The sequence below is a fragment of the Chaetodon auriga genome, chromosome 22 (genome assembly GCF_051107435.1).
Source record: "Chaetodon auriga isolate fChaAug3 chromosome 22, fChaAug3.hap1, whole genome shotgun sequence".
Lineage (NCBI taxonomy): Eukaryota > Metazoa > Chordata > Actinopteri > Chaetodontiformes > Chaetodontidae > Chaetodon > Chaetodon auriga.
Window position 1 is genome coordinate 8,245,748 of NC_135095.1, and position 27,335 is coordinate 8,273,082.

Below are 27,335 nucleotides of genomic sequence, written 5' to 3' on the forward strand. Positions count from 1 at the left end.
TTCTTCACTGCTGTGGATCTGTGGATGCTTTGGATGAAAAGGAGTGAAGAAATGGAAAGCAGGTTGAGCTTCAACAGCATCATCGCTTTTACATTAAATGATAATAATACTGATCATTTCAGGCAGGACTTGATTAAAAAATACATCTTTTGGTTTTGCCCTTAACTTTGATTCTGATCAGCAGCAGCAGCCTTTTCCCGTCCCCCAGCTGAGAAGAGAACCAAGGAGCATACCTTTGATTATTCATGAAAAACACACAGAACACCACATCAGGGACTGTGTTGGGGGGTCTGGCAAGAAAAGGAGACACACACGCTCTACATACAAGAGGCACTGCAGCGCACAGCCAGGAAAACCAGAGCAGGACCCACAGGAAGCTTTACACAACTTTATTGAAGATTGTGTATAAATACACATGCACATTTCAAATGTAAACCCAAGTGAACTCAAGTGCAGCCAAACCTGGAAACCCCCGTTATGTCGTCATGCAAGGATGTCTGGATTATTTTTACAAAAAAACGTCCCAAAATGACAGAACCATCCTTTCTTTAAAAAATATTCCCTCCCTGACAAGAGCACAGGCAAGACTTTGCAAACTAGTGTGTATGTGTGGACTCGAGCCACGGTCCTCCCCCCCCACCCACCCACCCACCCACGACCCCACCCTGCCCCGCCCTGCCCTGCCAAGGTTTTAAATATATTGTCTGTTTATTATTAAATGCTTACATATAAATAAATAAACTTTATCAAATGTGCACTCACAGAGTGAACTCTTATGTACAGTATTGTATAAGCCTATAATAGCAATCACATCTCACTCAGTCAGGATGGGGTGAGTCGCCCAAAAAGCAAGGCAGCGCCGAGGCAAGTGAAAGCACAGAGATGCTCATAAAGGCATGGTACACGTCTGATATTCTGAGGCGGCCACGACAGGTACGCTTAATGCTGTTTACAATGGAAAGAACAGGTAGAAAAAAAAGAAAAAAAAAGAAAACGGAACACTCCACCATGGAGAATAGTTTTACATCGATGGAGGAATATCCTGCAACAATCTGCCACACAATATTTTCTCTGTATCACGTTCCCAAAAGCTGAAAGGCCTTTAAGGCAGACTCACCCCATAGTTTTTTTTTTTTTTTTTTTTTCTTGTCCCATTCTTCCCTCCCCATCCTTGAAGCTCAGGACCGCAAAGACGTACCCCCCCCCCCCATCCCGCCCCTCCCTTCCCTTCCCCTCTCTGGGAAAGAGACGCATTCAGCAGTACCCATGAATTCATACAGCTAATATCAAAGGCGAATAATCCATTACCATCACATTCAACCAAACCAGGAAGCCATGGGGGGAAAAAAAGGAAAAAAAAAAAAAAAAAATCTGGCCCTATAAAGAATCAAAAAGGCATCAGCCACATACATCTGGTCAGTGTTCATTCCATTCAGCATACATTCTGGCCCTCTTGTGGGTTAAAAAAAAAAAAAATAATAATAATAAAGTTTGAGATGACGTGGCTCCGATGGAACAAGCGGACAAAATACGGACATTCGCACACGAGCGTTGGTGCGTGTGAGAAGACGGTGCTGACGGCGACGTGCAAAGAAAAGGCGACTGCTCTGAGATTAAGAGTTAAGGCCGAGGTGATGCAAACAAGAGATGACCCATCTGATGTCAGCGAACTCACCGATGTTTCTAATCTCACAGCGCCTTCGATATGGGGGGGGGGCAGAGCCGTGGTAAAGCTTTAAAACACCACCGATGAATAACTTAAGAGGGAGAGCTGAGGAGAGCGTTTGTGGTGTGGGATCTGCGAGTCTGCCAGCTAACTTTTCCACAGTTACCTGCTGCCATCCCTGCACACGATGGATGTGGAGTGAAGTCATTTATTTCTGCAGGTAAAATGTGTTGGCTTATTTCGCAAAGTTAGCTGACTGGCGTCTCAATCCTGCTTTCTTTCAGGTCTTAAGAAGGATAAATGATCAGCAGAGGAGACACCAAAAAAAAAAAAAAACAGGACCTGAAATCTCAAAGGTTCATGCTGCTAATAATCTGTCTAAAAACGCAAGATCATCGCAGCAGCAGCAGCAGCAGCAGCAGCACAAAGCTGGGAGAGTTTGGCTGTTCGACACGTTTTAAAAGCGCACGACTATGAGCGTCACTTTACGTTGAGTCCGGACTGTAGACACGTCCCTCCACTGGCTCACTAAAGGCAGCTTTCTAAGCTTTTCATGTGAGAAAACCCTCTGAGAAAGTTGTTGCAGTATGTCTGGCAATTACACATTTAAAAAAAAAAAAAACAGGTGGATGGTTGGTGATTGTGCAAGTTCAAAATGTTTCAGCGCATCATGAAAACCCGATATAATTCAGTGTTTAAAATATTTACAAGGTCTAAATGATAATAAAATGATATGCCGACAATGCTCTCAAAAATAGATATAAAAACAACAAAGGAACACAAAAAGCAGGAGAGCGATTCAGAGCGCGACGCCACAGCGCCGTGAAGCCTCGAGACCAATCCCTGACGGCGTCCAGGGAGTCTCTTCAGAGAGCGGGTGAGCAAATCGTGGCGACACACTCACACGCACACTCACACACACACACACACAGACACACACACACACACAGTGATCCAACCACAGAGGAGGGCCCTGATTTCTTAGAGTTGCGTACCCCGGCAGCTCCCCGACCTCACAGCCGACGTCATCCCCGCAGAGGCTCCGCCTGTCGAGCGGCCAAGTCCGAGCCGCTGGGAGGGACGGGTGGCGCCCGCTGCCATGCTGTGTGTCCATATGGCTTTGGATGGAAAGATCCTAATCTCTCTCTCTCCATTTATTCCTGTCCTCGTTTGACTCAGTTGGTTTTCATGGTGACGTCTCGATTGGGCGCCTGCTCCTCCTCCTCTTCCTCCTCCTCTTCTTCCTCCTCCTCCTCCTCCTCATCTTCCTGCTCGTTGTCGTTCTTCCTGCGCCGGTTCTCATTGGGGTCCTCCTCGTCGCTCTGAGCTGAGGCAGCGGAGGCAGCGGCGCCCTGAGCGGAGGACGCGGCCTTTCTCTCCGGCCTCCCCTCACCTTCGTTCTCCTCCTCGTCCTCTCCTTCCTCCTCCTCCTCGTCCTCCTCCTCTTCCTCGCGGTCGAGAGCGAAGTAGCCGGTGCCCTTCACCGTGTCCTGCCGCTGGTAGAAGAGCACGTAGCCTGCTTTGGACTGAAGGAAAAGACAACAAAGTCATTCAGCGACACAAATAACCCAGGATGCAGGATTCCCTTTTTAACTTGGATCAACACTTTCAAACGCACATTCACCTTCTGATAGCATGACTGTGCAATTATTATAATCCTTTGATAATGAGTCAACAGGATGCCGGAGACTGCATTAATTACAGCTACCCCGAGGATAAAGCGTTAGCCGACATTTTTCCAGACACAAACCTCCTGCAGAACACCACCTGAATTCTAATTGGTTAAACAAAAGATGACTAATGGGTCCGTCCTGGATAAGTCTGGTGAGATTCTATGTTTTTGTCACCAATGCCTATGACAAAGATCAGGCTTTGGATAGATGTAGAAGCCTGTGTCAAGCCTGCGTTTATGCAGTGATATTTACGATGATTTCAGATCATTCAACTATTCCGCGTATTCATACCAACATTCTGCATTTTCACGACTCCCTTCAACGGCCGCATGGACTCTTCACACATTTCCAAACAGCGGAAGGTGTCTGCTACCTCCATGCATGTCATTAAAAGTATCAGCTGTGATAGCAGCAACAAAATACCCCAGAAAGAGCTCTCAAGACTAGATTTTTGGTGGTATCAGCACAGTTGGACGTCTTTGAGCAATCAGACCTTTTTGCCATCAATACATTAACTTAATTCCATTTCCTTTGATCAAATGAACATAGCTCGTGTCCAGCAACGCTGCCTTTGATGCAGACACAGCAGGACGGTTGCCTGGCTTTCTCGAATGAGGACGCTCACCACTATTTGATCTTCGTTGGCAGGAGACACGCTGCTGTCGTCAAAGTTGTACCACTTTCCGTCGTCTTTGTTCTTGGCGTAGGCGGTGTCTGAGCGGGACGAGATCAGAGGACAGGAATGAGGTATTGCACAAGTTTCCGTCTTTACAGGTGCGGCATTCTGCTGTCGCTGCTGCCAGACATTTTGTTAACAGAGGACCCCAGCAGAAAAAGTAAGCAGATTAGAGCTACATGTTGTTCTTGATGGTAATAGATCTACTTTACACATACACACTCCAGTCCCTGTTGGCGACTACAGTGAAAGGCGTACTCAAACAAGCATATGGCTGACTACAATCATGACAGAATGGCAATGCAGAATGCAGTGAACCCCTGCTGTAACGCCTGCGGTGAGTTTCAGAGTGAGACGAGGCGCCGCTTGATAAGCACCTACAACCATCAGTCAGAACTGACTTTAAACATCCAGCTTGTTAGCCTGCTGCAATCACTGGCTTTCAGGCGTACGATAAATACCACACTTACACAACATGCGTCTTGATTATGCTGCAAGGTTTCGGCGCATGAAGGAACACATAGCTACAATACAAACTATAAATGATTTGAAGCCAACGTGACACCAAGTGCAACGCTCAAACAACAGAAAGGAGGCTTTTAAACTACTCAGCGATCATGTGGTCAAACTTACAGTGGCCTCCACCCATCCCGCCGTAGTGGTTGGACACAGCGATGAGGTCATAGCGACAGGGCCCAGCGTTGGGGTTGATCAGGAACTCAGACATGTCCAGGTCTCTGCAGGAAGGACATCAAACAGCGTGCTGTAAGTCGTCATGCGTGCATGAGTGACAAGCACATGTGGAAGACGGTCAAAGAGTCTTACAGCTTCACAGCAAACATTATACAGCTCTTTATTTCTATAAATAGCAACTTCCTGAGGTATTTCAGGGTATTAAAGCTATTTTATGTTTTGGGCCAATAGCAATACACAGCAGTGCCAGCAAATGCTGCTGTTACAACTGTCAAATGTCTTGTGTTGTGCACTTTCACCGCGGTCAAAAAACTGTATTAACAAGGCGGAATGACACCAATAAGCCAAAGGGCGCAATTATTGTCTTATTAGTATTTTCTGCCTTTATTAGATTAGCCTCCTGCCTACATGTAATTATGTCAACAGACAACTTCTATCCATTGAAGAAAGTTGATTTCATTTAAAAAAGACTCATTTAATCCCATGAATGACTTCATTCAACTTTCGTTCAAGGATTTGAACGCCTGTCAAACAAAACGAGGCGGATGGAAATCAAATGCGTCCAGCAAGCCGTAGTTTTCATTCATCGTGTATCTTAACACTAAACAAAACTTTCAAATGGAGCTTACTTTACTGATGAAAATCAGTAAAGGTGTCAGTAATTACACCTTTGATGTGATCGAGACATCTGCGGATGGAGTAAAAAGGGGTATGGAAAACCAGAAACAATGGACAAATAGCTGAAAACGCAGTGCTCTGCTGCAGTGATTTCTAGCCTTTTCTGTGTGTGTGTGTGTGTGTGTGTGTGTGTGTGTGTGTGTGTGTACCGGAGTGGGAAATCAACAAGGGAGTCCAGTTTGTCCCTCATGTAACGACTGTAGGAGAAGCGCTTCAGATGGACCACCAGCACCGGCGGCAGAGACCACAGGTCCAGCTTCTTAGTGGCCTGTTGGTGCTGCTTACAGTTTGGACAGTACCTGCCAGACGACATACGCGTTTCATGTCAGCGGACGCAGCTGATAGCCGGTGTCGCCACCTGCTCATAAACTTGTTTCCACTGTTGTGTGACTGCTTCTCACCATGGGTCCTCTGCTCCCAGCTTCTCCTTGGTGGTGAACAGCTCGATGCAATCCTTCAGCTTGAAGAAAGCTTTCTTCTGAGGCTTGTACTCCATGCTCTCATGCTTGTCAAAGTCCTGCTCTCAATCACACACACACACACACACACACACACACACACACGCATGCACGCACGCATGCACACGCACACAAATGTTAGAAAATACTTCTTGAACCAGAGAAAATTTAGATTTGACGTGGCCCTATATGAGTTGAATGCACTCACAGGTTAAAATATGGATCAATAAAGTGACTTCATTAAATTCCAAACAAAACTATTTTTACAGGACAGCTTTGGTGCATGGATGAAAGAGCAAGTATTTACAGTTTACTGACATCTGATTTGATTATATGCATGGATTACTGCAGCGTTATTAAAATTGTGTTATTAAAATCTTAGAGGCATAAACACAGAACAGCGCAGCATTTTAATTTTAGCCACGAACAGATGTGCTCATTCGTCACATCTTGCTGTCAGCAAGGTGGAGGTTTAACACCTTTCTTAAGGATGCAGTGGCTGCTGCAGGCCTCAAATCTGCGACCTTCTGATTACAAGAAAGTCATGCTTGTTAGCAGTGCTTCCTGCCGCCCCTGTCTGTCGCCATATTGTGTAACATGATTTCTGACTGCAATGCAAAGTGAAGCAGCTGCTCTGCCGCATTAACACGGTAAAGTTGGATATCCGCATCAGAGAACATCTTCAGCTCCTGATGTTGGTTTTACCTCAACGACGGTCTCATCAAAGTACTTCTTCTTGATCTCTGGTTCCCAGTCCAAGGAGAGATAAGAGCGGTCTGTAAAAAGGTGGACAGAATGTAGATGCACGAATCAGATGAGTCATCCTTAATGTTACAGTCATCATCATTCATCAGTTATTTCATCCATGTGCCTACAGAGTCATTCATTCTGGTGCTCATATGATGGGTCTGAATGTATTTTGAGGATATTATGTGTCTTCATTCACTCCCTGCTTCACTCCGGTTCCTACCACTGAGTCGGAGGTGTCCCTCGTCGAAGCGGATCTGCCTGGTGTCCTCCTTGATCAGGGAGAAGTCCGTTTTCCCCATGTTATTGAACTGGAATGTAAAAAGTCTCTTTCTGTTGTGCCCGGCCGTCTGCAGGCCTTTGGTGGAGTTCTGAGGCCCGATCACACCGTTCTCCAGCTCGTTGTCCCCGCCCACAGAGTCCTCTGACTGGCTGTTGTCGTTCTCGGAGGGCAGCTCCTGATCCTGACTGGACTCGTCATCCTGCTCGTCCGTCTCCATCTCGCCTGAGGGAGGACAGACGAGATTTTAATGCACTTTAATGACACGAAAAGACAAATGCCGCATGGCAGAAATGAAGAAAGGCATTTTAAAAGATCTACAGGTCAAGCACTCGATCGTAACCCGTCTGTGTGCGTGGGTGTGCGTGCACTCACTCGGCGACCCCTCCTCCAGCAGTCCATTAGTGGCGTTACCATTGACAGTGTGTTGTTTGGCTGGCTGCGTCTCTTCACAATCCTCTTCATCCTCCTCTACTGAAGATCTAACAAACCGGCTGCAAACGCAAAAACAATTTTAGCTTTAAAACCGATGAGCTAAACAGGCTAAACTCCTTTTAACTGACAATCATTAGGCCAGTGTATATACTCAGTAAGTATGACTATATGATCCAACAGGGAGACAAATACCATAGGCGCAGGAGCAGCATGTTGTAGAGTTTGTCTTCACTGAGGGTTCTGGGGACGGCGATGAGGAAGGGCTGTCCGAAGAGTGGCGTGCTGGTGTGGTTGTACCCCGACTGTTTGTACTTCTCCCTCAGGTGCACTGGGATCACTACGTGGTCTGTGTCCTCTACCCTGTTCACCGCCAGCTCAAATCTGCAGAGAGAAGCGTGATCAGTGTTGATGTTAGCAGCACATGTAAATGAAATCCTATTTCCTCCATATGTCCTTGGCAAATAAAGCGATGTAAATTGGTGGAACGCCAGCTGTTCTGTGCTTTAAATCTCTGAAGTCACAGAGTCAAAACAATCAATAGATTTATCGGGGAAGTCTTCAGAGCAATTATAAATGAAGCTAAACACTAAATCTGTGAAATTACACGTGCTAAACAAAGGCGGGAAACTTCAATGGAGTCCAAATTTAGATAATGCTGTTTTGAGCTTTAGATAACAGCGCATGCCTCTCCGCCGAGCTCGACACTCACACATAGATATCATCTCTCTCCATAATGCTGCTGAGGTTCTCGTTGGTGGCGAAAATTCGATGAAAACGGTGGTTGTAGATGTCGGTGACAATCATCTGGGGGATGAAACAAAAGACGGGAGAAGAGTAGTCAGAGGAAATGTTGGGAATGCAGGCTGATTACACTGATATATGATCTATTCCTGAGGCAACTTGGCACACTCGTATAGCAAAGATTGCGAACAGCATAATTCAATATGTAGGAGAAAAACCTTATGAGCTTAGTTAACCGGTCTGGGTTGAAAAGCGTTATTTCATTTGCACACAGTGCACTTATTTACCCCTCTTACATTTTATCCAGCTCCTTATCCTTCTCTTGATCTAAAGAAAAAGGACACAAACGGTTTTTTTTTCCCCACTAGCTGCTGAGGCAGGTTGTGCTGGGACAGTTTAAAAAGGAATTGTCTATTTTGGTCTGTGCTATGTGAGGAGATGTCAGCATTATCTCGTGATGGCTAATAAGAGAGCAGGGTTAGTGCCTGAAGCAGTGCTGACTGTGATGTTTATACCTTCTCAGCAGGCACCCCAGACAGGTTGGAGAGGGAGGTACACAGGTCAGAGATGTAGCCCACCTTTGGCACGGTCAGCTTGTACTGAAATGGAAACATGTCACTGTAACCTCTGCCTTCACATGGAATCTTAATGTCAGGGTTCTACACTTCAGGTGCTCTCCAGCTCTGCATGTTACCTGCGTGGGTTTGGCCATAGGGTCCAGCCGGACCAGGTAGACCTCCAGTGTGCGCTCCTTCTTCATGGGCAGGGGCAGAGTCAAGTAGCAGAAAGGATCAAAGGTCACCGAGACCTTGGAGCACACAGGACACACCAGGGTGGACTTGAAAAGGCCGTGGAAGATGTCCACAATTATGGAGTCGTTTCTCTTGATGTGGTTCTCCCACGCCTCCTCTGCCACCACCTGAGATAAACAGCAAAACACAAACCAGCCGACTGTTTGAACAATCAATTCATAAATAGGTATACAAATGACTCACATGTCACCCTGATCTCACCTTGTCAGGCCTGCCGTTAGCGTCCTTCAGCTGGATGTAAGGCTTCTTTCTGATGCGGTTCAAGTCCTCATGAAGGCCATCCAGGAGAAAGGCCAGCAGCTCGTGAGAGTCCTGCTGTTGGTAGCCCGAGAACTGTGGAGCAAAGCGGCCCACCTGGGTCTGGAGGATGGAAAGCGCATAAAAAAAATGCCCAGCATCAGAAATCGTTAAAATGATAACGTTTGAAAGGTAACAGCCACTAAGGCTGACTCAATGCTAGTGTTTTTAAACACACTCCTTTCCAAGAAATGTTAAAACAGCAATAATCTTACAATCTTTGCGACTAAAGCTTTTCCAGGTAGTCACCTTGAAAGGCCTTGGGGTGACATAGCTGTATTTGCCCAACCACAGCTGCTTGATAAGCTCGGCGTAGGCTCTCGCGATCTCCCCCTTCATGCCCAGCGGGTTGTCCTCGTTCAGCTCGTCCGTGTACTTGTCTTTGAGGAAGTACTCCGTCAGTGGAGGGATATTGCTCAAACACTGGGGGAGAGGACATTAATCAGCAGAGGATGGATTTAGGCTCTTCACCAGATCTGCATTTCAAACTTCCATACTGTTACTGTAGTCTTTTTAAATGTGTCATAATATGTACATATACAGACATGGAGCACATCAATGCTTGGGTCTGTAACTGCAGTCATACTCATTTCAGCAGCACTCTTCCAAATTCTACTAGACTCTATGAACAAACCTTTGAAGACTTGGAGAGTTTCAGAATAACTTTCCATACTTTCCAACACTGTGCTGAGCTCCCTGAAGGGATGCTGTTACCTGCACTGCAGAGTTCATGAAGCAGGTGTTGCCTAGGTTGGAGAGTCCACAGAGGCCTGAGCGCTCACTCTGCCTGCTCTGGTCTGAGTAGTCATAACTGTTGCTGTAGGGGTGGTAGGACGGCAAACTATAGCTCGAATTCTTCACACTGTGCAATAAATATACAAAAGCACAAACAGGCAGGTTATATGGGGTCAGATAGAGTTTGTCTCACTGCTACAAGCAAAGGAAAAGTGCTGTTGTACACATAAATGAAACCCTGCTACATCTATGTTAAGTTAACTTGGTATACACTGTTTTTATCAAGATATAGTTGTTAATACACTCAACAATACATTAAAAATACCACCAGGCAAACACACAGCTTCAGTTTCCACTAACTCCTCTTTGACCAATAAACAAACTACAATCCAAACCTACAATATGAACCCCCCCAGAGAGAGTCTCTCAGGCTTCCTAGACAATCAGAGAGCTTAAAGCTAGGCCAACTGCAGCAATCAGCAAACCTCTGGGAGGGCTGCAAGGCAGTGTTGGTCGTTTCTGGCTCCCACTGGTCAAGGGAAACAGCTGTGATGGCGGTGGAGGCAGTGGCCTCGCAGGTCAGCACACGGTGGTGGTCCACCCTCCTGCTGTCCAGCTCCACCGCCTCAGGCCTCAGGCACCACCAGCAACACAGGAGCATGACATCTCAGCCCCGCCCGGCCCGCGCCGGCCCACATGTCCGCGCGAAACCGAACGACCGGCAGCCTGGACGGGGTTCAGATGGGCTTCGGTTCTGAGCGTCCGGCGCATGCAAAGCCTGGTTCTTAGAGGCCAGTAAGGAATGTCCAGCTCCAGTCTCCACTGTTGAGTCCGAATGTTAACTCAGCTCAACCCAGTGAATGCTCCAGCAGCAGTTTGGATATAGTCCGAACCAAGTTCAGGCCTAAATTGGACTTCCAAGTCCAGCACAGGCCAATGACCAAACCACAGAACGCATAAACACACAAAAACACACTCTTCCTCTTTCCTGGAGCTAACTAAGCAGCTCCCCTCCTCTCTTCTCCCCCCTTCTTCTTTTTCGGGCTCGACCGCCTGTCATCTTGTTATCCTCTCTGCCTCAGATCCCGTCCCCCTGTCCTGTCCCTGTCCTGTCCTGTCCCTGTCCCGTCCTCTGGTCTTCTGCTCCTCCCTCTGGCCTGCCTGCTGCTCTCTGCCGCTCTACGGCTACCAGCAGATATTTATAGCAGCATCAGCAGCAGCAAGAGGATGCTCAAGACTACTGCTACTGAAGCTAGAGGTGCACAGAGAGAGAGAGAGAGGGAGGAAGGGAGAGGCAGAGAGAATGGGGGGGAGGGGAGGACAGTACGGGGGGGCAAGGGGGGGCTGACAGAGGAGAAATGAGATGGGGATGGAGGGAGCAGCTGATCCACTGCATCCAGCTGAGGCTGCAGTATTCACAGGCCTGACTCTGTGTTAGTATCTCTCCACCATCCCAACACAGATATACATACACATTAACACATTTGCTCATGCCGACACACCATTTATCCCCCCTTTTTGACACTCGCACACACATTACATTGCATTCTCTCATCTCGACACACTGAAATATAAATCCTCACTCTCGCACACACACACGCACACACCTCTGCTCCCTGTTCAATTACAGCCTATGACGCCCCTCTTAAGTCAAACACACACTTTGACACTCCCTCTCTCATCCTTTTTAATATGCCATGGCTGTCTGTATGTACGCTTTTAAAGGGGAAGGCCATCTAAATAAATAAACCAAAATCTGAAGGGAGGGCTGCTTTCAGCTCTGGGGGCCGGTAGGTTTATGTGCATGGAGGCAGGCGGTGAGAGGAGTAGATGAAATGCATTCTGAAGGTCACTTAGACTGCAGAGTGTGTGCATCGCAATGAGCTCAGGGGAGAGGAGAGGTAAAGACACAGAAAGAGAGGGAGAGGGAGAGGGGGAGAGAGAGAGAGGGTGAGAGAGAGAGAGAGAGAGAGAGAGAGAGAGAGAGAGAGAGAGAGAGAGAATCAGAGGACGACGCCTAGTAAGACGGTGACACTTACTGCTGTTACATCGCTACCAAGGCTAAACCGACCAGGCCAAAAGCCGCAAAATTGCAAAGACAAGGGTTATGTAATGCGGGAACACTTCATATGAAAAAAAAAAAGAAAAAGAAAAGAAAAAATGAGGCCCCATGCATAATTCAGAGAAAACGACAGCTCTGGCACTAAGTGAATCAGGGACAGGAGAACTGCTGGGAGTGAAGATCCAATTTCCCCAAGTCACCCACTTTGTTTCGCAATCCACCAGCAGTGTGCAGGAAAAAGATGCCACTGCTATCACAGCTGCGAAATGACAATGTGTAACCTCACTCCCAACTATATAAATGTACGTAGAGTAAAAAGCAGTGCAGGAAAATAATTGGCGAGTTTCTTTGTGAGTGTAGGAAGAATAGGCTCACTCAACACCTTCCTTCCTTCTTTGTCAATATTGATTTTTCAGGGTGGCCAAGCTTGAGGCTATTATTTCTGCATTCCAACAGTATACACAAAAAAAAAAAAAAAATGACGCACGCACACACACATACACACTCCAGCATGCAGCAAATCACACACAGAAAGGTGGTAGGAGGGGACAGTAAAGTCTACTGGACAGCAGAGGTGAAAGCTCCACCCACAGTCCAGCAGTGCTCTCTAGCAGACGGCTGACGGAGCCGCTGGGTCCCAGTGCTTCAGCGACGCTAATGCATGTAGCCTACGGTGACATTTTCAGAAAACAGAACCCAAAAGTTGGAAACTTTCTGTGATTTGCTCACATATGCAACACTCCAAGCTCCGGACAACGTAGGCTCGCACTCGAGCTGCATGATTAAGCATGCTGTGATTTTCCTTTTCAGTGATTGACAATAACTTTATTTGTTTAGCGAATGTTGTGATACCTGAAACTCCTGATGTGGTAGATCAACCTCCATGACACGCAGGGACACTGGGTGTAATGACTCAGGAAGTTGGAAAGGCTGACTTTAACAATCGTTCAATGTGTACAGAGAAATGAAAGTAGAAACTAGAATACAGACAGAAATGTGGGGAGTCAAATCTTACAGATGCATGTAACTAATGCTGACTAAGGAACCCAGAGGCCATTTATAGAGAGCACCGCTGTCACTGAAGAAATTTCCAGAGAGATCAATCCCCTCGTAAGCCCCTTCCCCCTCGCTGCTATCAGTTCTTACAGCTGAAACTGCATCATCCACGATAGCTTTAAGCCCCCAACCGCAGCCAGAGATAGACCTGTACACGGCAAAGTTTGACCAACGTCATCCTGGGACAGTAGAGCATAAACTGAGCAGTACAGCTGAAGTTCAACTGAAGTCACTTCACTGCAGGAATTTCTTCAACCCACCACCACTTATAAGCCAATTCCATCTCCAGCGAGGCTAATGTGAAAGTTTGTCCTGAGCAGCACTCCAGAGTCTATCTCTGGCTGCTGGCATCCAAACCCACCCCTCAGCTCTACAACCCACTACTAAGCCTTACTTCCTGCTGTTGAAGCTGCTGTTATGATTGTTTGTGAGAGATGAAGGCGAGATCTTTGGCAAAGCAGAGAGATTGGAAGCACCAGATGACCTTCAAAAGATAAAGAATAGATCATGAGTTAGAGTAGAGAAAATAAGGAGCTGTTCCAGAAAAGGTGTGCGAGTGTCAATTAAATCAAACTGAGATGAATTAAAATAAACAGTGGGATATGTCAGCAACGAAAGGTCAAGCAAAAGAGGAAGTCCAGGGCAAAGTCATAGAGAGAGGAAATTTTTGAAGATGATGAGGTGCTGTCGTGACATAGCAGGGAAACTTTAAAAAGGGCAACATAGTTCAAGAAAGGTTGACCTGAAAGGTGTTTCAGATAAGCTGCCCAGATAAGGAATTCTTGTGCTGTGTCACCTCTGACCAAGTTAAAAAGTCCTTAGCAATACAATGATACACTGCCGATGTGAAATCCTTTGGGAAATCAACAGTCGTGTTTGGATACAGTGCGGAAAACTGCATTCTGTGTGGTAACGTTTCTTTCCTTCAGTCAGCAAAGCCAAACTTAAGCCAGGTGATGCGCCGTTCACTCACTTGGGTGCCGTGGAGCCTCGGGGCCATGAGCCATCTTCATTCTTCTGCTCTATTACGAGAACCTGTGGGAGACGGCACAAAGAAAACAGGGCTCCATCTGCTTCCACTAGTTTAAACGTTTTAAGTGTTGGCATCCTATACTGTGGTCTACTGAAACAGAAAAGGTCATCTGCAATCTGAGCCAAAAAAAAAAGCTGTGTTTGGTTGCGTTTCTCTTTCGATGAATGGCAGATTTTTTATTAACTTCAATTATTATTCAGATTTGACCAAAATATCAGGTTATACTCTGAAACTTCCAGGCTGCAAACTGCATTTTGACATGAAATCAAGTCTGTTTTAGGCACATTTTTAATAAATAAACACACAGGAACAGGTGTGTTTTGCCTTTTCACACACTGTGTAGATCTGCCATTGCCAACGACCTGTTAAATATTTGTTTTCCTCACATAATGTGGTGACTGCATTTTTAATAGGGAAAGACAGGGAGCTGGATGGATCTGATCAGCTGTTTCTTGTCAGACTCTCAACAATCCTCTGGAACAGATGCTAGTGAGCGGGACGGCCCTTGCGATCTGAAGCCCGCTGGCTCACCATGGCCAGGTGTCTCCATTAATCTCAGCTCGTATCGAGGCTGTGTCTGCTCTGGTTGACTGCCAGGTAGATGCCAGGACATGCGTGCAGAGTTTAAGCAGCTTACAAGGAGAGGTTAAGTGCCCCCACGTGGCAGCTGATGCACAGATGTTGTGGGTTTCGAAGCTTTAACTATCTCATTTACAGGAAAAGATTTTTTTTCTTCCTAGAACTGCGAAGACATGACCCGCACTGCCTCTGACTGGCTTAAACTGGGTAGACAGGACCAGCAATGAAGAGAAAAAAGTCAACCTAACTAAGAGATCCCAACTTCAACAGAAAAAAAAGTCACACTACCAGTGTGTAAGATTTAGGGGGATCTGAGGTCGGACTGGCAGAGAGCACAAATAAGGAAAAGCTATCTGATAAGGAAAATTGAAACTAGAGCATATTTCACTGAGCTCAGGAATAATAACTGTCTACATTGCAAGCCATATTTGGACAGCCCTGTGTTGATTTTGTCAAATGCGTTTTTTTGGGCTGACTCCATTCAAACAGTTTCAGGTAAAACCAGAAAAGTCCCTACCTGTCCTTGGTAGAGGCCGGCGTCCTGAATGGTGCTGTCAGGTTTGTTGAGAGGCTCAAAGGTGTTGCTCATGTACCTATTCCACAGTCTGGTCTCCTTCTCATCGGCGATGCTGAACAGCTTCCTCATCTCCTTCTCTATCATGTCTGCAGCAAAGTGTAAATATCATCAAAAAAGAAAAGACTGTGGTTCACATTACATGGTTAAAAGCAGAAATAACCCTGTGCTTAAGAGAAAAGACTCCAAATGTTCAACGGCAAAGGAGGAACTAATCAGTGAATTCATCTATTGTTATGCTTGCAACCTACTCAAAGAGCTTCTAGTGCGGGGGGGTTATTAGTGGAGAGGACTAAAATAACAACTAATGGTACCTAAGATCTTTCATCAGCAGCACACCATATTTGTTCAGACATTATGCGATTACTCAAGAATAACATGACAGCTGTGTATAATAACTCAGACTTTTTGTGCATGTGAACAGTATGAGTGTGAAAGAGTGTGTCTGAGCATGTTTGACTGTAAAAATCCTCTATTTCACAAACAAAATCGCTGCAGTTGTTAACTAATGAGTTGATTAACATTTTAAAAGAAAGACAGCTGTGGTAAAGAGCTATCCAAGTTATGAAAATATGGAATCTATCTGAATTCAAGTCAACTTGGACATCCTTGCCGGCAGTGTAAATACCTATTGTATCAGCTTTACTGAAGCGCCTGGTGATCACATTGTCCATGTTGCTGTCTTCACAGAGCTTCAGCTCTGTCAAGTACACCTCCACCTTGCAGTGCTTCACAAACATACCCTGTTCCACCACCTGAGAGAAAAACACAGGGAAGCTATTAACTGTGCACATAATCTAAAAATGCATCTGTGATTGATCAAATATCAACATATCGCAAACATCAATATTAAACACGATATGTATCGAGAAAGAGCTGGCAGAAACTGTGCACTACACTCTTACTATGCTAAAGTGACTGCAGTGAGAAAGACACAAACATAATATACTGGTACCCCTCAGGATGCTTCCAAATCGTCTCAACTGCACCAAATAAAAGCGTGGGACTTGAAAATATTATGTGGCAAGCCAAAACACAAGACCCAATGTGGCCAAAACCAACAGGAAATCTCTGCTGCCACTATATCAGACGGAAAAACTTGACATGATCAAAACTCAGGACACAAAAATGGAGCTTTTACAGACAGCCAACCAAACACGGCATACCAAAACCAGCTGGTTATTCTTTGAATAGGAAGTAGTAAACGTGCTATCAAAGCAGGCCATCAGGTACACGTCTAACATTACCCCAGTCTAAATTTTTATCTGCCTTATCTCTTAAGTGGTGAACAGTGACTGGTAAATTTGGGGTTGTACGAGCTTCTGTGCCTCATGGAGAACAAAGTGCAGGCTGTTGGCCTGGTTGCCACTCATCTGGTGTCCTGATAGAAGCAGAGTCAGAGTGAGGTGCCTAAATTAGCAGCACCTCGTGGAAACAGCTGAGGGGTCCCAACCTATTTATTTCCGCGCTGAGCCCCTCCGACACACAAAGTACCAACTTCACAAACCTCCCTGAGAACAGCGATAGTCATGCACACTCACACAGCTCAGATTCTCACCCCCACCTCTCCCCTACCCACCTCGATACCCCGGTGGGCCCCCTCAGCACAACTCCCATGTGTTTGTAAACTCGGAGCAAAAGCCCAACTCATCAATAACTCTGACAGAATTTCTTAAATCAGAGCTGAGCCAAAACCATTTACCCCACCCACCCTTCCTCCTCCCATACTGGTTATGCCTCTCGCACTCCTCTCAGAAGCGTTCACAGTTTCTCTCAGTGTGACCTCAGCTGGCATTCCTCCACTTCAAAAAACAAGGACACGCAGGAGCACTCCACCGGTGTTGGCAATCAGACTAGAACAGGACAACGGAGGGAAACATAGCGACAAACCCGTGACTACAATCCTCCTAAATCCTTTTTAGCGCTTGTGTTTCCCCCGCACCTCAGGATGACAACCCCACTGAAGAAACAAAGAGTTGAAAAAAAACAGGAAAACTAATAGTGAACCTCTTGCATGTTGTGTCTCGCAGATCGCTCCATGTAGCTTTTCAGTCATCCAGAACGTTGCCTGAAAATAGAAACCCTACAGCCACCCGATACGTCCCACGACATACATGGCAAAATGGGAGGGTCAATGGAAGGGGGGAAGGGGGGACGAGAGAGCAAATGATAGAGAAAACTCTTCTAGCAGCCATGATGCCATGACTAGTGAGATTTGAAGAGGGGATTTGATACTGTAGGTCCTGTTAAGTTATAGTCGCCATTATGGAGTATTCCACTGACAAATCAGCTATAAGCACACACATCCATTCAGCGGCTTGTTTCACTCAACCAAAATGTGTACAAAAGTGCTTATTCACCCTAAAATAAATAATTGCAGTTCATGACAGAAATGAATGAAAAGCTGAAGGAAATGAATGAAAAAAAACACCAGAATGGTTACTTATTGTTCATGCAAGGTAAATCTGCAATATATCAGGATTTTCTTCATTTGCTTCAGCTCCTGAGCACCGTGTATCTTTGAACTTCTAACTGGTAAATCAAATCAACCAATCAATACATACTACAGCATTTCTTAAGGTTACATGCAGGCAGTACAGTATTTCATTCCAAACTAAATGCTGTGCCTAACTCTTTCTTCCTTGTTAAAAATGTAGACACAATAGCACTGGAGCCATATCAATATCATCATTAAGTTTTATAGTTCAGGTGTGTCTTCTATGATTTTATGGTGAGTAACGCTGGTCCAGAACTCAAGTTTCCCTCACAACTGTGCTGCACTCGAAATATCCTGATATCAAATGGCCGTATTGGTGCACTTTTCTCCCTTTCAACCCAACATAAGCCACGCTGCACACAATAGCTGCCAACCACAACCATTACACAGCATTAGAGAAAACCAGCTTTGCTGGCATTATATTATGTAGTGAGCAGAACACTTTCCACCAATCAAATCCGTTCATAGTCTTGCGCTTGTAACTGAACCCTTACCTTGCGTGCAATTGGCTCCTGACCCTCTGTCAATCCATACCAACTGACAAGCTTATTCCAGCCCTCTGTTGGGACTAAGATGTAGTCAAGTTCATCGATGAGGTGCTCCTTGATGGCCAGCACATCCCCATCTAGAGGCAGGGAGGGAATGAGAGAAAGGGTGACAAAAAGGCCGACAGCGGGAGGGAAAGCACATTGTGGGACAACACTTACACCAGTGACCCTGTGCTGACTGTCTCACAGGACACAAAACACACAAAGAAAAAGGTATGCTGGAGAGCTTTCTATGAACCCCCTGCCCAAAAGGCTACTCTATGGAGTCGGTCTATAATGTTGTTTTTTGTTCCCTTTTCCCCTGAACTCTTTGTTGCTACTTCCAGAATGATAAAGCAATACTAACCAGGGGTCTGCGGTGTTGTGTTCACACATTATTAGGAATATATTATGGTCTAATGAGGTGACACATCCTCTGTCTTACCTCTGAGAAGACCAGAGTTATCAACTGGTCCTGGGTAGACATTCTGGTCCCCCATCTGGTATTTGTCCCAACTGTCAAATCCCACATATTTCTTCCACTGTTTGAACCAGTGACTGTCCACCAGGTACCTGCAGAGAAGGCAAGCAGCATTTTTTCAGCTCTGATAAAGCATGATGGGGCACATTTGATCAGTCTACATTGTCCTAAGGGTCATCCACCAAGCTTTGAGTGGTAACCACAGCTTTTATATTTACTTTTACACGTTCTGCGGTAAATAACACAAGTACCTCGGCAGGTGAAGGCTACCTTGCTATCAGCACTCTAAACAAATCTGACTATGCGAGCCTAATATGACACAGATTGATAGTTGTAATAGTAGCACTGTTGACGCCGACTTGAGTTCAGGTTGCGGCATGCCTGGCCAGCTGGCTCTGTGATTTTGACAGGTGCTTCTTTTTCCGACTCCGCCCTGCCGAAGTCGACGAACGAACCCACTGACTGGCAGACCACTTGGAGCTTCGGTAGACTAGCCAATTAGCCATTAGCCTGCTAACTGGATCAGGCAAACGAAATGTAGCCTCACTGAGATCATGACATCAGATAAAACGAGATATTGTTATTTGGAAGTAGCGAACATAATCGCCAGAACAAAAATATTTAATGTAAAGGATACGTGAGGAGTGTATCGTTCTTAACTAAGACTTTAATAGCTAGCTTTAGCTGAGGCACCGCGAGTCTGCCAACCTGACACACATGAAGCTGACAGGATCCCGTTAGCTAGCTCGGAGCTAACTGTCAACACGGCCCGTCACCTCGGCTTTCTTATCCTTCAAGGTGTTGACAGCCTCGGCAAAGCCAGCCAACGGCCACGCGGCATCTTTGAAAAGCTTTCAGTTCAAGTCTTACCAAGTGTCTCCCTTTCTTAGCTGTGTTTTCAGCAGTGCCGCGACCTCTCCTCTCTGGGTATCCAGATCAGCCGCTCCTCCTTCCGCCATCTTTCCACAGACACCACCCGCTGCATGCTGGGAAAGTGCGGGGCGTCACCGAGGTACGTAGAGAGTGACGGTCCTGCTTCAGCCAATCAGCAGCTCGCCGACAGAAAAGGAGAAGCATGACACCCAGTGGTAAAATTATTCTAGAAAAGTGGTCCAAAACTGCCCCATCATTGTGCTGCACAGGCGTCTTGATGTCTACGAAGCTGTACCCCCTTAAAAAACAGTCTTCACAAACTACACACCTCTTTATCAAGCCAGGGGCATTATATCATTTGACATTTTTTAGTATAACATATAATACAGCCAGTAAAATATCTCTAAGCAGAGTCTCATTTCCTAAAGAATTTGTTAGTGGAGTTGGAGCTTCTTTTTTGTCCTAATTATCCCATTATTTTCCTGTTCAGAAATTATACATTCTTTCCTATTGTGAAACAGTAAAATGCACATTTCCTGCATCTTGCTGAGGGCAGACTGCAAGTCATATAAGAGAATGGCTGGTTTGGGAAATAACATCAATGACAGCATGTAGGTACATTACGCAAACTATGGGTCTGAAAACTTTTTTTTTATTATTCCTCAGGCTTCTCCCTCCAGACAGATTAAGATACACAAGTACAACACTGCATAGCACCAGTAAAACAGCTCAAGACAACATAAAATTTTGCATGTTTATTTAAAAACATACTTACAAGATTCACATTTCTTTGTACAGTCATATTATGTTACAGCACAAAATATGAAGCTATATTTCACGTTAGTCCTACAGCTATTGCTACAGCATTTTAACTTTTACTGCCATTTTATCTTTTCATTACACAGCCCATTCATGCAAAACATTTTATTTCAATGCTTGTAAATACAATAAGGAAAATTTCCCCAATCAGTTATGATAATACAATATATGATACAAATATGGCAAAGGAACCATGAAGTGATGTCAGATGGACTTGAAAAACTATCTTACATAGTGCCCACTTTTAACAACCCTACTATGCAAACTAAAACATTTATTTTTACACTGCTGGTGGAACCAGTGTTTCTCTCTCTACATCTGCCACCTTTGAATGAGATGAAAATGCCATTAACTTCTCTTTTAAAATTGTAACATTTTCTCAGAACATGGCTGACTCATAAATTGCAGCTGACCTTGAATTAGCTCATTTGCATCACCTACAAAATGCAGATCTGAACAATTTAGGCCAATGCAAGAGAGTGAGTCGGTTTGAGTAGAGTGAATGACTTTTGTCCCTGAAAAAAAGCCCTTGTCCCCTTTCAAACGTCTAAGTAATCCAATAAATGACAAATAACATGTGACTTTTTTTTTTTTCTTTATCCTTCTTTATCCCATTACTGCCATGCACTGAAATGTACAGATGCTGCCAAACCCAGCACACTGTAGGCCTATTGTCTCCCGAGTCCTCCATATCTGTTGTGTATTAAAGTAGGTGATGTGGCACTTTATTTCTCTTTCCCTGCTGTGATCTATGAGATGGAGGCAAGGGTGCAGCAGGTCAAGGATGGAACAAAAACCCCATGTGTTTTTCCCATACCCATCACCACCGTGGGCCTCATAAGTTGGAGTCTCTCTCTGAGACAGGATAGTAGCCATTTGTAGTCAAGGTGGCATCTCCCTCAGGAGCGAAGATGGCCAGTAACCTCTCCTGCTCCCTCTTGGTTTTGGGTAAGCTGTCCGATGGTGTGATGAGCAGCTGGATGCGCTGTAAAAAAGATAAACCAGTGTTAACCGCTCCAGTCTCAAACATCTTTTCTGAGCTAATTCCACAGTAGAGTAAGAGCGGCTGGGGGCACAGGAAGTCTGATTTAAGACCAAGACCAAAACTGGCACACAGATCCTGCAACTTCAGACACTGATGGATCACAAAGAGCTCTATAAGGGGCAACTCTTACCTCTCTGAGCGTCCCCTGGGTGGTGCTGATCTTGTACACCATCCAAAGCGGGATGCAGACCATGGAGGCGAGAGCGAGCAGCCAGCCAATGACATAGCCCCACCATGGGTACACATACTCATTATTGTACTTCAGGGGAGTGTATTTGATGAGGGAGAAGGCAAAGGTACCCTGCAGGGACAAGCAGACGTGTATGACTGTTGGTGAATTTCTTTTGATTTCTGCAAAAGAGTAGAGGAGGCCTCAGGTGCTGTGAGCCTTTGTCATTTTTGGATAGCATTGATGCTATGAATTAGTTTGTTGATGCTCACAATGCACGTGGCTGGAGTGAAGAACAGCCAACAGTACTTGATGTAAGGTCCTGGGCGGTAGCCAATCATGTCCTCAATGTTATCATAAAAGCGATCTGCACCTGCAAAAACAAGTAAAGACATTTCTCTCTTTGCCGCCGCACCATAAAAAAACTTAAGCTGATGATGAGTGTCTGCCAGTGATTAGAAAAAGCACTCTTTGATTAAAACAAATAGGAAAATCTTTTATGTTTGAGGACGGCTTACCATAGACCCATGCAATGCAGACAGACTCAAAGATGGCCATGAAGAGAAGACACATGCCACTGGCTGCGTAGTAATCGAACAGCTGGAAGACGTACATGCCTCCCTACAAACAGAGAGATAATAAAGCCTTTAGGCATAATTATACTGCAGAAAACCTTTGACGTGTTTGTACTTACAAAATGAGTATATGTGTGTTTGTGTTTGTGTTTGTGTGTGTGTGTGTGTGTGTGTGTGTGTGTGTGTGTGTGTGTGTTGTGTGTGGATGAAACACATAGTTAATGACCCTGTAAGGAAAAATACAATGAGGAAATTTTAAGACGGCCATCTTAAAAATACTGCAGTGAATGCTTGCAGATCTTTGTCTCTGTGCATGCAGCTGTGCGTGTGTATAGTCTGCATCTGTGTGTGTGCGGTCCCGAGTGTGACCCCTACCTCCATCAGCATGGTGAGGCCCATGAAGAAGGAGAATAGGCTAACAGCTAACAGGAAGAGCTCCCTGCGGTTCTTACGCCGGAACACAGCAGGATACATGTCAACTACCGCTGTCACGAGGCTCTCGACACACACAAACTGGTGGGAGATGTGAGGAAAAGAGGGGGAGAGGTAAGAACAGGAAAGTGAATGAATCTCTAATATCACGTTAGTGCAATTTATGCCGTGTTCACACTGCATTTGTTCAGTAATCAGTGCCATTGTGGAAAACAGTGCGTGTGTGATAGTTAACCATCTACCTGGCTGTCAAGCCCCAGAAAAACAATCATTATGAAGAAGAGGGCAGCCCACAGGGGAGAGAAAGGCATCATGGACACAGCACGGGGATAAGCTATGAAGGCCAGGCCAGGACCTACAGAGACGAGTACAACGACATGAATGATTACCAGAGGTAACAGAGGTTATACAGGTTTATTCCCTTTCTCCAAGCCTTGAATGTAGTTGATGCAAGTCTCACCAGATTCGGCCACTTCTGAGATGGGAACATTTTGCTCATAAGACATGAAACCCAGGATGGAGAAGATTGCGAAGCCTGCCACGAAGCTGGTGCCGCTGTTCAGAAAGCACAGCGACAGGCAATCTCTGCAACGGAATGGACATCATCAGGCTTCAGAGTCACACAGGTGGTCCATTGCATCTCTTTTAAGCAAATTTCATGGACCAATTCAGATTTTTGTTTGACTTTTTCCATACTGAACCATGTAAACATGTCCTCCTTCATATGCATATAGATTGTTTACATACTTGTAGCAATTATTGTTGTATTTATTATAGCTGCCCAGAGCCGTCAGCGACCCTAAACAGATGGCGTAGGAGAAGAAGATCTGGGTACCAGCATCCATCCACACCTTATGCAAAGGAAAAAAAAAATAAGTCACTGAAACGAAAGTGGCGCTAAATGATATGCACGAGTACATCATGCAGTGTTTAGATAATCCAGAGGAGTTCACGTGCTGAGTGTCAGTATGTATGATCATTGACTATTGTAGTTTCACATCAGTGAAGAGTTAAAGGTCTGTCATGGATTGTTTGTCTCCACACTGATTAACACATATAGAGAGTGCGGGATCTGAGACGGATAGCAGAACGAGTCAAAACATCAGATACAAAAAATGACCACATAACGGCATTGTGTAAGAGCATAATTATGAATGAAATGACACACTGAACTATTAGTTTTGTGTGTTTACTCTAGTACAAGTAATAACAGCACTTGATAACAAGCGAGATAGATAAGAGGTTGATCAAGGGACTCTGACAGAGCTCTTCTGATTGGACCGTTGCCGGTCTGAGTCAAGCAGAGCCAGTTAAAAACTCTCTCATCCTCCCAGAGGGGGGGAAGGCTGGTTATCCGGTGGTCTGCGGCTCAGCCCTGGTAGAGCTCATGTTTACAGTCCCTGTGGTGTCCTGGCCCCACATTTGATCCCTGTGGCCCCTGCCTCTTTCATGGAGAGCAGATGGACCCAGCAGAAACTAGGCTCCCCAGCAGAGAACCATGGGATACCTGCACCTGGTGCACCCTCGCCCATGGGGACCACATGGCTCTTCTGAAGGCCCTCATTGGGGCCACCACGATGATTCGTCAAGCAGACATTAATCAACGGATTCTTTTTTTTTATTTTGGCTTTAATTTGAAGGGGATTCTCTGACATCCTGGTACCTGTGGGTCCGCCAGTCGTCCCAGGTCTGGATAAAGGTAGAACTGTATACCAATGCCAGCGCCAGGGAGGGTGAGCCCTCTGATCAACAGCACAATCAGCATGACATAGGGGAAGGTCGCAGTGAAGTAGACCACCTATGCAGACACACACATGCAGAGATGTTAAATATGCCATGACGAAACACGACAGAAAGAAGAAATAAAGACCAGATGTCATCCATAATGCACCCTTCTGGTAAAACAAGAATAAATACATAAAAGAAAGGGTCACCTGGAGTTTTCACTTGCGCTCTCAAAGAGGTCCCTTTCACCCACCTTTCCCGTGGATTTCACCCCCTTCCAGATGCAGAAGTAGCACATGATCCAGGCGATAAACAGGCAGAGGGCCAGGTCCCAGTTCAGGGAGCCCATGTGGTCAATGCCGGGGGAAATCCTCAGCGCTCTTCTCCTGCAGAGACGAGGAAGAAACACCGAGATGATGCGTCACTGTCATTTTCAGAACAGCAATGTATGACCAAGCGGCCAGAAGAACTCACTCCCAGAACTCGATGACAGGAGAGGTCATGTTGAGGTTGATCGGCTGGTTGATTGAGGTGTTCCTCCTCTGAAACTCCACGCAGTTTTCTGGCGAGGGAAAAGAACAGAGTGTAGGAATTCTTAAATGTTTAAAAAACACTGGAGGAACTTCTGTCGGCTTTTGAAGTACATTAATTTACCTGTGTTCCATGTGTTGTTGCAGGACGACCAGGCCAGGTCCCAGGAGAAGGAGTAAGACAGGTAGAAAATCCCCCAGGCCAGAACAATGATGTAGTAGAAGTTCAGCAGAGTCACGATCACCTGGGTGCCATAGCCAAGACCTGAAGAAAAGACATTTTAGTAGACGGCACTGAAAACACACAACCAGTGGAGGCATTTTCCTGCAAGACGGCACACCTGTCCTACCTACCTTCAAACAAGGGACTGATTTTCCTCCAGCAGGTAATGCCTCCCTCACTGGTGTACTGGCCAAGGGCTGTTTCCAGGAAGAAGACGGGAACGCCACAGGTGAAGAGGAAGATCAGGTAGGGGATGAGGAATGCACCTGAGTTGAGACAAAGGAAAGCATTTCAGGGTAAGAGCTGGTTGACCATCTCCAGCTCAGCTCCCGGTGCCGTATGCATACACTGCATGTTGAGCAACATTCTCCTTGTATGGCTGTTTTTTTTCCTACTCAGGGTCATGGGGGGGGGCGAAGCCTGTCCAAGTGTGCATTAGGTGACAAGCGGCATTCATTCACACATAACTTCAAGAGGTCAGATCATTTACTTAGGTAACATTCTCTACTACAAAAGATACAAATTACAATGAATTATGAAGAAAGCGCATTATTCCAACTTGGTGTGAACCTTCTCTCTCTCTTCCCCCTCCCACCCTTTCTTGGATCACTTATTGCATATTATGTGTTACTTATTACATGCTCATTTTTTCTGGCTTCAAATGAATGTGTTGCTTCTGTTCACACCAGATTACATTTAAATAGTTGGGATTTTAACCAAATTAAGGTGGCTTGAACAAAGCATGTAGAAGTGCCATAAACTGAATTGGTCTGAAGCTGTATTGTAACTTTTGATGAGAACAAGCACAAAGAGACATGTTTCTCCAGTGTTCCTTTCTTTAGCTCCAGCCACTGCCACTCTCTTTCGCCTTTTGAGTTTGACGCCCCGTCGGGCGGCTGAGGATGCTTGGTGCACTCAGATTTCCGCCTCTCTGCGGGGACAGCTGCTGTGAGCGAGGAGCAACAACAGCTGCCTGACCCCGATCAGCCCTGAACCCTGAACCCGTGCTGCCCCATGGAGGGAGGATGAGGGGTGTCCAATTTAGCAGCTACACAGGCATGTCCACAAACAAAAAGGGTGAAACATTCTTTGGGGTTTGGTTAATTGTGAGTGCTTGAATTTAGATGATTTTATTTCTTTCACCTGAGCTCAAGCGCATCTAAAAAAAAGGAGCACTCGGGTGTTCTGTCATGCTTTATACTGTGTGTTTTTGCATGTGTTATCACCAGTAATACTACTGATTGCATGTAAAAACAATACTGCATGGCTGATTGTAAAAGTGCAAGACTGAATTCTTTAAGCCTGACATACAATTAAACTATAAATGCAAATCTTCATGTTTTAAGTTTAAGCTATACCTTCTGTCAGTGCTGATAGCCATTAATGAATTTACTGAACTATTCAACCCATCTTCCATCCACTCAGTTCACCTTCCACTCACCTCCACCGTTCTTGTAGCAGAGGTAAGGGAAGCGCCACATGTTGCCCAGGCCGATGATTGAGCCGGCGACCGAAAGGATAAACTCGATCTTGTTGCTCCATTGGCCACGCTCCTCCATCTTCTCCGGGGAGGAGGAGGAGGAGGGCAGCAGGTCCTTGGTCTGGCTGGTGCCATTGGAGAGGCCTGCTTTGGCAGCGTCTCCTACAGAGCAGACAGGGAGGAAGGGAGAGCAGAGGAGGATTGCAGCAGGTTACAGAAGCTATAAGATATGAATGTGTAGAGCTGTATAGATAGAAAAGGGGCATGCATGCTCAGTCCTTTAAATCTCTTACAAGATTCACCTAAAACCAGACACAAAAAGATTAATTTGGTGCTTTGTATACTTTATGGATTGTATCAATTTCGTGTAAGTGCAATTCAGTCTTGTCATTGCCTTAAATAAAAAGAAAAATACAGCAATCAACATGTTAAAAGAAATGACTTCAATTAACTTGAATCCATTGAAATCGCAGTAAAAATCTCCATATGCAGTTTGTGAAATGACACTTGCACCTTACCTTTCATCGCAGTGCCACTTGCTCTTCTGTGCGTAACTCTTGTCTCAAGGCTGAAGCAGTCTCTGGAGATTTATCTGTAAATGCTCAGGTTTTAGTATTTAACATGACCGGAGCGAAGGGGCGGGGGTTTGTAATGCTAAACTTAGGCCAGCCTCCACTTCCTTTCCCTTTCCTCTGCCCCCTTTGGAGCAAAGTACATCACCTGCCATGGCTACACGGCTAGAAGAAGGTGCAACAGGAGAGTCC

The 27,335-nt window shown here is 45.5% G+C and overlaps 2 protein-coding genes across 4 annotated transcripts; both read right to left on the reverse strand.

Annotated features, from left to right (window-relative positions):
• Window positions 1-655: 655 nt before the first annotated feature.
• usp15 (ubiquitin specific peptidase 15) lies at window positions 656-19,661 on the reverse strand. 3 transcript variants are annotated; one of them, XM_076722131.1, is made up of 22 exons: window positions 19,571-19,661; window positions 18,665-18,792; window positions 18,187-18,317; window positions 15,824-15,950; window positions 15,139-15,284; window positions 13,983-14,044; window positions 13,404-13,493; window positions 9,871-10,018; window positions 9,406-9,579; window positions 9,061-9,219; window positions 8,742-8,966; window positions 8,563-8,646; window positions 8,016-8,110; window positions 7,499-7,687; window positions 7,247-7,365; window positions 6,815-7,096; window positions 6,550-6,620; window positions 5,788-5,903; window positions 5,536-5,685; window positions 4,649-4,752; window positions 3,965-4,053; window positions 656-3,192 (listed from the first exon to the last, which is right to left on the reverse strand). In XM_076722131.1, the coding sequence occupies exons 1-22, from the start codon at window positions 19,657-19,659 to the stop codon at window positions 2,842-2,844; spliced, it is 3,129 nt and encodes a 1,042-aa protein (XP_076578246.1). In that variant the 5' UTR covers window positions 19,660-19,661; the 3' UTR covers window positions 656-2,841. The 3 variants fall into 3 exon arrangements, with proteins under 3 accessions (XP_076578246.1, XP_076578247.1, XP_076578248.1); XM_076722132.1 differs by lacking the exon at window positions 13,404-13,493; XM_076722133.1 differs by lacking the exons at window positions 13,404-13,493; window positions 13,983-14,044; window positions 15,139-15,284; ... (2 more) ...; window positions 18,665-18,792; window positions 19,571-19,661 and adding an exon at window positions 10,377-13,395.
• Window positions 19,662-20,314: 653 nt separating this feature from the next.
• On the reverse strand, window positions 20,315-27,155 carry LOC143314988 (sodium- and chloride-dependent GABA transporter 2-like). Its single transcript, XM_076722372.1, has 15 exons — window positions 27,090-27,155; window positions 26,533-26,733; window positions 25,223-25,357; window positions 24,993-25,133; window positions 24,813-24,900; window positions 24,592-24,724; window positions 24,277-24,411; window positions 23,361-23,464; window positions 23,074-23,198; window positions 22,856-22,968; window positions 22,557-22,694; window positions 22,125-22,227; window positions 21,879-21,979; window positions 21,568-21,738; window positions 20,315-21,377 (listed from the first exon to the last, which is right to left on the reverse strand). The coding sequence occupies exons 1-15, from the start codon at window positions 27,094-27,096 to the stop codon at window positions 21,228-21,230; spliced, it is 1,845 nt and encodes a 614-aa protein (XP_076578487.1). The 5' UTR covers window positions 27,097-27,155; the 3' UTR covers window positions 20,315-21,227.
• Window positions 27,156-27,335: the final 180 nt, after the last annotated feature.

What these genes read in the sequence shown, in the direction of transcription:
- usp15 (XM_076722131.1), bottom strand. Translation starts at nt 19,659, where the DNA reads ATGGCGGAAGGAGGAGCGGCTGATCTGGATACCCAGAGAGGAGAGGTC. An exon ending in CTAAGAAAGGGAGACACTTG is followed by an intron (nt 18,793 to 19,570) that starts GTAAGACTTGAA and finishes CCTTCTCTGCAG; the next exon opens with GTACCTGGTGGACAGTCACT. An exon ending in CTGGGGTGCCTGCTGAGAAG is followed by an intron (nt 8,111 to 8,562) that starts GTATAAACATCA and finishes TTCATCCCCCAG; the next exon opens with ATGATTGTCACCGACATCTA.
- LOC143314988 (XM_076722372.1), bottom strand. An exon ending in AATCAGTCCCTTGTTTGAAG is followed by an intron (nt 25,134 to 25,222) that starts GTAGGTAGGACA and finishes TCTTTTCTTCAG; the next exon opens with GTCTTGGCTATGGCACCCAG. An exon ending in GGGTGAAATCCACGGGAAAG is followed by an intron (nt 24,412 to 24,591) that starts GTGGGTGAAAGG and finishes GTGTCTGCATAG; the next exon opens with GTGGTCTACTTCACTGCGAC.